Raw genomic sequence first — 12,003 nt, 5'->3', positions numbered from 1 at the left:
CTTCCAGACATGCAGTTGGTCCAAGCAAAAGGCAAAATGTGAATAGTAACTGTTTTGAGAATATTGGGATTTAAACATAGCTGTCTGTATAAAAACAGAATATAAGTATTAACGTAATAAATAATAACACTACTTCATTCATTAACAGTACTTTGCTTTATTTAATGCTTCTTGTCAAGTTGTGCAAATAAATACAGAAATGTACATATTTTAAAACTGTGATAAGGACAAAACACTAGTGCAAGTATCTGTATCAGCAGAAAATGTTGTCCAGTTTTAAATAATACTATAAATATTTTGAGCGTTCATCTTTTCAATTGCTGTTGATTAGCTCTTGGATGCTGATGGCTTTCTTGTAATCAGCAATTGCTTCTTTAATTAATCCCATTTTGCCACGAATATCAGCTCTGAGTTTATACAGCAAGGCATCATAAGGTTGAATTGAAAGTGCTGAAAAAGTAACATTTTGATTTCTCAAGAAAATAATAATTATATGCTAACATTTCAACTCAAAATACTGCACACTCAAAAATGCACACATTTCATCTTTGGAATTCTTTAAACATTAATCAATTATATTTCCCTTTGGTTGAATCAGTTCTGTAAGATGTGAATTCCAATGACTAAAAGTCTAAGCAAGAGGCCTAGCATTAGCTCTAAAAAGTATGTTTGGATTTTGTAAATCTCTAAGCAGAGACAGTGAAAAGTGGTAGGGCAGGAAAATAAATCATCCCATGTGCTCTGATCTATAAAGACCTGCACACTGCAATTCGTTGTAGGATGCAAGGATTTCCCATGCTGAACAGATGGCTAGTGCTGAAAGCTTGAGCAGCACTGATGATCTATTTGTCAAAATGATGAAGGAGACCCTCATACTAGCATAATTCACCCATCACTCCCACCAGCCCCAACAAGTGATTCATTATGTTAAACCATCTCCTTCTGGAGTCTTGCAGTACCCGTTTTAAGTGATGAGTGTGTCAGGAGATGTATATATTTCAGTTATTAGTACCTTTTGAAATGTCTTCCTCGGCTTGCTCATATTGCTGTAACATGCTGTAGAGATTTGCCTTGTTAAAATATGTTGCTGCAGACAAAGGGGACAAGGAAATTGCCTTCTCAAAATCTGTTTTTGCGTCTTCAAAATTTCTTAAGAGCGTATTTGTAATAGCTCGATTCAAGAAAGCAGATTCATTTTCAGGATCAAGTTTTATGGCCTTGGTATAATAGTCATTTGCCTATAAAATTAAATAAAATGTTTTATTTATTTATTCGTGTTGCTTTGTTAAAACAATATCTTCGATAAAATATAAGTGGAATGCTGTCATCTTAACTTGATCTTCAACAGATCTCCTATAACAGTACTGCAAACCAGTATTGTTAGCTGTTTTTTTCCCACCAATTACACCATTTGTTCACTGGATATTTGCGGGACCGCCTTCTGCCGCCAATAGCCTCCCACCGACCAGTACGCTCCCACAGAGAGGGACTCCTCAGGGTGCCGTCAGCCAGGCAATGTCGGCTGGTGACCCCCAGGGGGAGGGCCTTCTCTGTGGCAGCTCCTGCCCTCTGGAGCGATTTGCCCCTGGAGATACGAAGGATATCGGATCTCCGGGTCTTTCGCCGTGCCCTAAAAACTTTTCTTTTCCATCAAGCAGGGCTGGTGTGAAAAACCCCCCTCCCCTTTTCTAGCTTTTTTAGTATTTTAAATTGTCAATGGGTTTTAGTTTGAATGTTTTAAATTTTGGGGCCAAAGTTATGAAATTCTTTTAAAAATTTTAAATTTTGTATTGGTATGTGTTTTAGTTTTGGCTGTGCATTGCCCTGAGTCCACTAGGAGAAGGACGGTATACAAATTGAATAAAATAAATAAATAAATAAAATTTCTTCTGGAGAATTCAGATAAATGACTGTTGCATCCCCACATTTTTTGGTTTCTGTTTTTAAATACATTAATTTCTACTGTAATTGAATTGTAGATGCAGAAAAACTACATTGCTGTAAACAAACCATAGTATTATTATTTCATTTTGGCAAAAGAATTATTAGGCCTATGAACAGGAATGGGCAATTTTTGTCTAATGGAAGCTATCAATAAAGGAGAATAGTTGTAGCTCAGGATTGAAATGAGGGGTCCTTGGTGCTCTCTGAGCTTGGTTGTTTTCTTGCAGATGTTTCATTAACCAAAATAGGTATCATCTTCAGTGCTAGTAAGGAATGGAGTTTGCTCTCAATTTATATTTTAAAGGCTTGCCCTGTCAGTGTTGGTGGGAGTGATCTTGGAGGTTCTTTGATTGGGCTGTTTACTGTTAGCAGCAAACTGTTAGCAGGAACTGTTGGGAGTTCTCTGATTGGGGTAGAGGTTGACAAAGCCTTAGTAATAAAGCCTTAGTAAGACTACACCTAGAATACTGCATCCAGTTTTGGTCACCATACTATAAAAAAGATATTGAGACTTTAGAAAAAGTGCAGAGAAGAGCAACCAGGATGATTAGGGGACTGGAGACTAAAACATATGAAGAATGACTACACTAATTGGGGCATGGCTAATCTAGTGAAGAAGAGAAGGATCAGAGGAGAGATGATAGCAGTGTTCCAATATTTGAGGGGCTGCCACAGAGATGAAGGGGTCAAGCTATTTTCCAAGGCACCTGAAGGCCAGACAAGGAATAATGGATGGAAACTGAACAAGGAGAGATTTAACCTGGAAATAAGGAGAAATTTTCTGACAGTGAGAATAATCAACCAATGGAACAGCTTGCCTTCGGAAGTTGTGGGAGCTTCATCACTTGAGACTTTCAAGAAAAGATTGGACTGCCATTTGTCAGAAATGGTGTAGGGTCTCTTGCTTGGGCCGGGGGTTGGACTAGATAACCTACAGTACAAGGTCCCTTCCAATTTTGTTAATCTGTATCTAACCTTGTTTTCTGTACTGACATGGGCAGTTAAGGTTTTCATTGTTTGAGACAGATGGTTCCAAGAATGATGTCAAGATTAAGGAAGGCATTTTTGTTGGACCAAATATCAGATACATCATCAATGACAAGTGGTTTGAAGATCTGTTAGTGGAGTCAGAAAAAAATCATCTGGAAAGCATTCAAGGATGTCATTGAGAATTTTCTTGGCAATTACAGAGCTATAAACTACATCCAGCTGGTTGAGACTTCTTACAGCATAGAAGACCATGAAGTGCAATACACCACTGAAGATTCATTTTCTGCATTCATACAAAAATGCATGAGGAACTAAACTTGTATTATATTGGTATTGCGCTGTACTATCAATGTTTAAGCAAATGAAGTGTATGCATTACTGACAAATGAATCAAGATAAAAAGAATTATCAATAAGATAATCTGGGTATAGCCTTAAAAAGGCTAGTTTTCTCACCTTCTCTCTCACTACAGAAATATTAAATAGAGCATTCTTATATTTTTTCAATGTTAGTACATAGCCCTATGATCAGCTGCCATTTTTAAATTGAAATATTGTATATACTCTTATTTATGTACCAAATTTATATGGCTGCACAAAAAGTTATTTTATGGCATACAACAATTAATAGATCAATACATATGTAAAAACAGTTAATAAAAATATAAAATAATCATTATTAAAATATTAAAAAGGTACAGAAGAGAGTGAATATTAACTACAATGATGCAGATGTCTAAGAATGCTACCAGTCTCCTGGGATAACCCTAGACATGATGACATAGCCAGGCCTTGAGGGGCTCCCGGAATACTAACAGGGATGGAGCTAATGGTTACCTCATTTCAGAGGGGAGGATTTCCAAAAGGCGGGTGCCACACAGCAAAGAAGGCCCGCCTCTTGGGACTCACCAAGTATAGTTCCCTTCCATGCCTTCTCTGCCAGATCTAAATGGATGGAAAATTGTAATCTGGAAAAGGTGGCCCCTCAGATACTTTTTATCATTTGGAAACTATAGTTATTTTAGTATATCATTTGACATTTTAATATAATGTAATCATTGCTTTTAATGAATCATCCAGTTCTCAGTGTGTAGTATATGAATGTACCCAAGTAGATCCATGACCTTATATATTTTTATTTATTTATCAAATATATATGGCCACCCATCTCACAATAAGTGATTCAGGCTGGTTTTACAACAAGGCTAAAAAAGCCCTGTTACTTAATAAACACTAAACAGTTATTAGGGTTGTTTGCATAGTTAGCCAGATGTTTAGACTGGATTTGGCATTTTTATCCACCTATTGAGTCGTTCCCAAGGACCTTAAATAGATATATGTTGTTTAATAATCTTAAACATATCATTGCAAGATGTAAGCTATTGCAAGTAAAGCTGCCTTTTGCTATTATTAACCTTAAAAACTAGAACAAGCAAAACTAAAAGTAAAAAAATATCAGGTGAAATTAATAATAGTGGAACTACCTCAATAGTTCACCAGTTCCCTGAAGACCCCAGACCTTATGGCACAACTGTCATTTAGACAGAATGTGAAGAAAGCGTATTTTAAATTTATTGTACTTGACAAGCAATGACTTGTTTGAAACATGTGCAAAAGTAAACTAGCATTCTCTTTACAACCCACTGCACTATTGTGCAAAAAGAAACAGACCTGTCAAACCTTCTCAGGATTATGTCTCAGCATTATTGCCCTTCTGAGATTTCTGCAAATTATGCATTCAAAATGTCAACATCTTTGATAGTTTTTCTACATTTGAAAAACCTTACTGCCTGTAATCTATATACGGCACATTGTTAGTCCCTGGTGTGAGATAGACTGAGATAGATCTTAATTTCCTCTGACTACCCTTTTCTCTAAAAGTAAACTAAAGTTGAAAAAGTAGGCTGTGAGTCATTTGCCACTTTACAAAGAGTAAAGAACTAATGCAAACAATTTATTGTACTGGATATATTTTAAAAGAGGCCAAAGGCTGCGAGGACCCAAAAAAATTCACATAACTTAGTTAAATTTCCTTGAATTGCTTGGTCTAGGATTATATATTTTCAAGGTATTATTTTCATTTCATTTACTCGCTGAAGATTATTAATAGGTGAATTGACATTCAAGATTGTCAATTCGGCTATTTAATATGTAGAGTATATTTGAATTTTTTATTATTATTCACTAATATTTAATAAAGACAAAAATGACCAATTTGTAGTTATAATTTTTAAAAAGCTTCCCCAAAGGAATTTTTGTTAAAAAAAAAAACAAAACCATGCCAGCACAGAACCAATACAAACCTGTGAGAACTGCTTGTTTAAAAAGTAGGCATTTGCTGCATTGAAATAGGCTAAAGCATAGTTGGGGTCTTTGGCAATAGCCTGCTGATAGTCACGCATAGCACAGTTTAAATATCCCATGAACTGATTAATCACACCTCGATTCGTAAGCAATTCTGCATTAGTGGTTATCTGAAATGCAGACAAATAAGGTTTTAGATTAAAATGCATAAAGCATTATAAAATACAGTATATGTATAAAGTATATCTTAAACTGGTAGTTGGTTTTAAGCTATGGCCCCAAATATTCTATGATCTAATGCAGAATATTGTTCTCCCTTCCCCATATCATTTTTTGTTCATGATAATGAATTTAAAACAGCAGTTAATCTGGATTTTTATTCCCATGAGTAGGAGAGGGAGGCATTGGTTAGAAACTAAATAAAACAATGTGGGTTTTATGGGACACTTGAATCTCTTTTTCATAATGGGGTAATAGTGCATGAGAGAAGTATAAAACATGTTTCGGGGGTGCTGCATTTTTAAAAAGATATTTAAAAGTTCCCATCACTGGAAGCATATCCATCAAACTTTATTTATTTATTAGATTTATGTTACTGCCCATCTCATAAAATATGACGCTGGGTGTATACAAACTTATTAACAATTAAAATACATATAAATAAAAAATATTTACAAAAACAAGAATGTGGGAGAGAAACGAACATTTAACATCATACAGCCATCTTGTAGGCTTACCAGGGGATCCCCAAGTTTGAAGAAGCCAGGTTTAAAGGTCTCCCAGAAAGCTGATTAGGATGAGGCCAACTTCATTCAGGCCAGAGTTCCCCATGCTGACTGGGAATTGAAGTTCACACATCTTAAAGTTGCCAAATTTGAAAAACCCAGCTCAAGGGATTAGGGACAGGGAGAAGCACCTATTCCTGTTTCTCTCTTTCACATGCCTGCAATTTCTGAAGATCTGAAAAGGCCTTGTGAATGAGAATAACCCAAACTCCGAGGAAAGGCATTAATTAAAAAGGGCAGAAATCTTCAGTCCTGCTCAGTTACAAACAAAACTATTTACCTTTAGTGCAGCATTTGTATCTTGAAAAGCGGCAAAAATGTCCCCCATCTGCAGACAGACTATAGCACGTCCATCGTAAGCATTGTGACAACTAGGATCACAATGAATGGCTGCTGAAAACTGAGTCCACGCTTTCTGAAATTTTCCAAGAGCCTGAAGTAATGTAACAAAAACATTAATAAATAAAGAAAGTGCAGAAGATTGAAGATATTACTGGAATGTTCTTAGAAAAGCTGCAAGTTATTACTGGAGGAAAATCAAAATACCAAGTACTTGTTCCTTTGGTAATTGGGAGTCAAACTCAACTCAGTGGTGCCTAAGTAATTATGAATAAATTGGATATGTAATGGAATACATCATATCTTTAAAGATTTGACTAGGCTTGGGTAATAGAGACCTGGCAGAGTGAAGTAGGAAGAATGTGTGGGACCAGCTACTTCCCACTAGGTATTTTTCAGTAGAGCTAGGCTGAGAAAGTTAACAGAAATTTCAATTCTGTGACTAGAAATAGCCTGAGGATTCTGTTAATACACTACCCATCTCACAGTTTAATGGGATTTCTTACTCATCTCAATGAATTCTTTTCAGAACTGATATTGGAATTCCCCAACCTCATATCCATTTGAGTGTTGCTTTGTTTGGAATGGTTCAGGATCCATAGCAATCATGACAACAATGCTTTATCCAAACTATTCACAATGTCAACATATGATACATGTGCAATCCTTCATGTCTCCCCATGACTCTGGGCAGACCATCATGTAGATAAGGCTGGATTAGTAGTAACATCTAATTTTTATAAGGGTCATGATCTGTTGAATAGTTTGCCAAAAAGGCAGTTGGATTTATTCAGATTCCAAATGTCCTTTGAAGGGTTTTGGTCAGTCTGATCAGCAACTGTGGATGCTCTGGTTAATAGCTGGAATGATGAATTTACTAGGGGAATTCATATCATAATTCACAAATGTCCTCTCCCATCTGCCTCAAATATGACCCGATATATTGATTAACTGTGGAACTTGAACCTTAAAGGCAGGTTGTTATAAAGCAGATGGCAGGAAGATTTATGGTAACTCAAACCCAGAAAAAAGATATAAAGCCCACTTGATGGGTAAGGATTGATTGATTACTTGGTAATATGCCATCAAGTCATCTTTGATTCCTAGTGACCACATTTCTCCATTATGAACTATCCCTTGGTTGGGTTATACTATGAATATATATGCAGCAAAAATTAGGGTTTTTTTCTACATCTATTGCTTTGCAGCTTGCTGAGTTGTTTCAGATTGGGGTGGGGGGGTGACTTGCACTGCTCCTATCATTCTGCTACAGAACTTTGGGGAATTGTTCTGTTATAATTCAAATTTTTTTGGAAATATTTTATTACATCCTTTTATAGGGATAAGCTAATTGGAATGATAGGTTCCACTACATGTCCACTCAATTTTTACCCAACTTGCTTATAGGTTTTAGTTTATTACAGATAAAAGACAATTCTAAAGGAAGATAAAAGGCCTTCCTGTTGAATGGAGGCAATTAGAAACAACTCTTTTAAAGCAGTCTGAATTAGATCACTCAAAGAAGGGCAATTATAGGCCAAATTAATCTTTCAACGTTGGTTGAAGGGATCAAAATGGTGTAGGCTCTCAGTTGTAGATAGTTCTCATGAAAGCAGATATTTTGGCCCATTTCAAACCGTTTAAAAGCAGACTATGAGATTGAGACTGCCTTTGCTGGTCTAATGGGTGATTTTTTAGATACTTACAGAAAGCATATAATTCTGTAAATTGCTGTTAACTTAGTGTTTTCAATATAATCAATCATGATATATTTATGGATCATCTAGAAAAACTGGGAATGGATGGCACTTCTTTGCAATTTTTCCACTCTATTTATAAACTAAATTCTGAATGACACCACTTGAAGACTGTTGCTCCTTGAAATAAGATTATTCTATGGCATGCCTCTATATTCCACTCTACTACTAATGTTTGGAAAAGCTTTGTAACTGAGTACTATTAATATGCTGACGCCATACAAATATTTCTTTGTAACATCTTCAGCTAATAATGATTTATTTCAGCCTTAAATCAAAAAGCCAACATATCACTCAACTTCTTCCCTCTCCAGAGTTTTCCATATATGAAATATAACCAAATGTAACAATTTCAGAAGCAGTAGAAAACTAATTAAATTGGCAATGCTTTTTGAAATGCTGCAAAGTGTTTTTGCAGTCACCTGTTTCAATTCACTGCACTGAAGTGGGTCTCCACTTGAATATGCAAATTGTCCTAATAGAGTTATTTCATCAAAGCTTTTTTTTAATGAAGCATACCCTTCAAGGATTTGCATTGCTTTACTTTGTATTAAGTGTAAAGGATTTCTGCCTGCTTGGGCATCTTCATTAACAGGGCTTAATCCTTGTATTGTTATGCTCTGTTGAGTCATTGCTGACTCCTGGTGACTCTTTGGATAAAAGCTCTCCAAACTGTCCTGCCTTTTGCCACATTATGCAATTCTTGCAGGTGCCATTTCTGTAACTCCAATACCTCATCTCATCTGCTATCAGCCTGTTATTCTACTTTCATCTATCTTGCCCAGCATGATTATTGTTTCTATCAGCCTTTCATATGTATTCAAAGTATAGAAGAGTTTGCTTCATGATCTTTACTTCTAAAGAATATTTTAGCTTTATTTCTTGTCTTACTGAATAGTTCATTTTCTTGGTTTGTCCAAGGAATGTGATACAAATTTCTTCAACCCTATAGCACAAAGAAGTCAATCTTCTTCTTTATGTCTATGCAGAATCCATTCCTCACATCCATATATCATAACAGAGAATACACTGAGATGACCTTTCTAAATTTGTCTTACTTGAAACATCTGGGTTTTCTATCAGCTTATCCAGACCTCTCTATGCCTTTTTGCCCTTTGTTAGTCTTCTCTAAATCACTTTTGCACACCTGCCATTTTTATCAATTCTGGAGCCTAGAAAACTATAATTTCAAGCACTTTTTTCATCTCAACTTAACTCTCAATATTGTATAAATATGATCTAATTGGATTAAAATGTACTAAGTACTACAGTAATTCAAAATGTTATGTAGAGAGAATCACAATTATGCAAAATGTAATAGCAATATAGCAAAATTATCTGAATGTGAAGGGAAACTATTGGTCTGTCAGTTAATATAAAGTCTGCAGTTGGTGAGTTGCAGTTACCCATCCCTGCCCTGTAATAATGTCCCATGGCTTTACAAAGTTTGCCTGCTTTTTCCTCCTCATTTGCTTTACCTAATCAGCAGAAGAAATGTCTTTTGAAAGCCAGGGAAGAAACGAAGAGGCTATATAGATAGACCTCACTTAGTGGAGGTCAACCAACTCCATTGCTAAGTGACATGGTCACTAAGTGAAATATCATGGGACTGCAATGAACTTACAACATCATTTCCATATGGTTGTTAAAGGAGACATTATATGACCACAACACGGACATTTTAATCAGAAGTCAGCTGTGAACTGCACAAACAACACAATACCATGTGATTCTGTGACAAATATAAATGCCCACTGGTTGCAAAGTACCTCAATTCTTCAATCACATATTTGTGGGGATGGGTCATAGTCATAAATGAGAGAAATACTTATACAATTACTTTTTCAGTATATCATACTGAACAGTTGCTGAAACATGACATTTTTAAGCAAGGTCTACCTAAATGTGGGAATTCTGTTTTTTCCCCCCATGCTGATAAAAGATCCCACCACTTCTTGTTTCTGAATGAACTTCACATGGAAATAATTCAACTTTTCACTCACATTTATTTCAAACAGCATAGAAAGAGATATAAAGTGAGGAATAAATATTTTCCTGTTTACTAGGGATAATTTCCAAGGAAGACATTTTTTCTGAGGTTAAAACTGTTTATGTTCATATTTCATTAAGACCAAAAACAAAAGCATTGACTAATTTATACAGCAGAAGATATCACTTTACTCTGATTAATTAATAGAGATCTGAACAAGGGGTGAAATCCAGCAGGTTCTAACAGGTTCTGGAGAACCGGTAGTGGAAATTTTGAGTAGTTTGGAGAACCGGCAAATACCACCTCTGGCTGGCCCAGAGTGGGTTGGGAATAGAAATTTTGCAATATCAGCCCGCCAATGTGGTCCATTGGAGAATGTGATTTATGACATATCCAGGGAGGAAGGGAGAAACAGGGTCATAGGGGCCCGGAAATCACGTGGGGGGTTAGAACTGACTCCATTTGAGTAATTGCCAGAATGGTGCTCCCAATAAATGACTGGATTTCTTTTGAAACTTGGATCGAGGCTCATGATTTAATTAGGGCATCTTTCGGAAACTTCACACTTGCCAGGCCCACCAAGTCATGCCCACAGAACCGGTAGGGAACAATTTTGAATTTCACCCCTGATCTGAACTAACTGAATAAAATAAAGTAATAACCATGGAACTCTTCTAATGAAGTCTAAATTACTGCTTGTCAAACAGCAATTATTATTTTTGCTTTGTTTTGTTTTCAGAAAGACAGTATGAAGACACAGTAATAAATATATTACCTGCAAGCTGTATCCTAAGCAAAGTCTAGCCTTTATGCACACTGGATTGATATGTACTGCTGTCAAGAAATCCTTTAGGGCTTGTCTGGTGCCTTTGCTATGACCATATTCCAGGTATGCATTTCCTCGACCAATGTAGGCATCCAAACAAAAGGGGTTGAGTTTAAGAACTTTAGAAAATGATTCCACAGCTTCTTCATATTTCTGAAGTCTGAAATCAATGGTCATTTAAATGTTAATGCTTTAACAGTGATTATGATATTTTGTATATTGAGATGTTGGACCATAAGAAAGGCTGAGTGCTAAAGAATTGAGGCCTTTGAACTTTGGTGCTGGAGAAGACTCCTGTGAGTCCCTTGGACTGCAAGGTGAACAAACCGGTCAGTCCTAGAGGAGATCAACCCTGGCTGCTCTTTAGAAGGCCAGATCCTGAAGATGAAACTCAAATACTTTGGCTACCTAATAAGAAGGAAGGAGTCACTGGAGAAGAGCCTAATGTTGGGGAAAATTGAGGGCAAAAGAAGAAGGGGACGACAGAGAACAAGGTGGCTGGATGGAATCACTGAAGCAGTCGGCATGAGCTTAAATGGACTTCAGAGGATGGTAGAGGACAGGAAGGCCTGGAGGAACGTTGTCCATGGGGTCACAATGGGTTGGACATGACTTCGCAACTAACAACAACAACAATATTGAGATGTGCATATTTGAACAAGGAAACATGCAGGAGTGAAGAAAACAGAAGTTAAATATAATTATAGCCGCTTTTCCCCCTATCCTTGGTTTATTGATTATATCATCAAGCTCCTTTTTTCAGCTCTCATGCATCAGAAGGAGATGAGATCAGTAGCAAAGCTAATCCATTGCCTTCCTGAAAGAGGACACTTCATTAGGCGCCTCCTATTTTAAACTGGAATGTAGCTTGTTTATTATTAGGAAATAATAGTGAATGTTTCCCCTTATAAATATGGTTTTTAAAGACTTTCTCACTTTGCTTCCTAACGTGCATCCTACAAAATGCATATATTTTTATCAAGAGATAGATAGATAGATAGATAGATAGATAGATAGATAGATAGATAGATAGATAGATTTTAAAGATATAACCTCAAATTAACTCTGT

The 12,003-nt window shown here is 36.3% G+C and overlaps 1 protein-coding gene across 1 annotated transcript in view; it reads right to left on the bottom strand.

Annotated features, from left to right (window-relative positions):
- Nucleotides 1-313: 313 nt before the first annotated feature.
- The window catches only part of TTC6 (tetratricopeptide repeat domain 6), an 87,561-nt gene continuing 75,871 nt past the window's right edge, over nt 314-12,003 (bottom strand). The window contains exons 30-34 of the mRNA XM_070935916.1: nt 10,884-11,094; nt 6,303-6,455; nt 5,237-5,407; nt 1,013-1,238; nt 314-450 (exon numbers count right to left, since the gene is read on the bottom strand). Of these exons, the coding sequence (XP_070792017.1) occupies nt 314-450; nt 1,013-1,238; nt 5,237-5,407; nt 6,303-6,455; nt 10,884-11,094 (898 nt within the window). The remainder of the gene's footprint in view (nt 451-1,012; nt 1,239-5,236; nt 5,408-6,302; nt 6,456-10,883; nt 11,095-12,003) is intronic.

Source organism: Pituophis catenifer, unplaced genomic scaffold, assembly GCF_029215685.1.
Source record: "Pituophis catenifer annectens isolate HBS135680 unplaced genomic scaffold, rPitCat1.0.hap2 SCAF_1, whole genome shotgun sequence".
Taxonomy (NCBI): Eukaryota; Metazoa; Chordata; class Lepidosauria; order Squamata; family Colubridae; genus Pituophis; species Pituophis catenifer.
The sequence above is the reverse complement of the archived record's forward strand: the minus strand, read 5'-3'. Positions and strand labels throughout refer to the sequence as shown.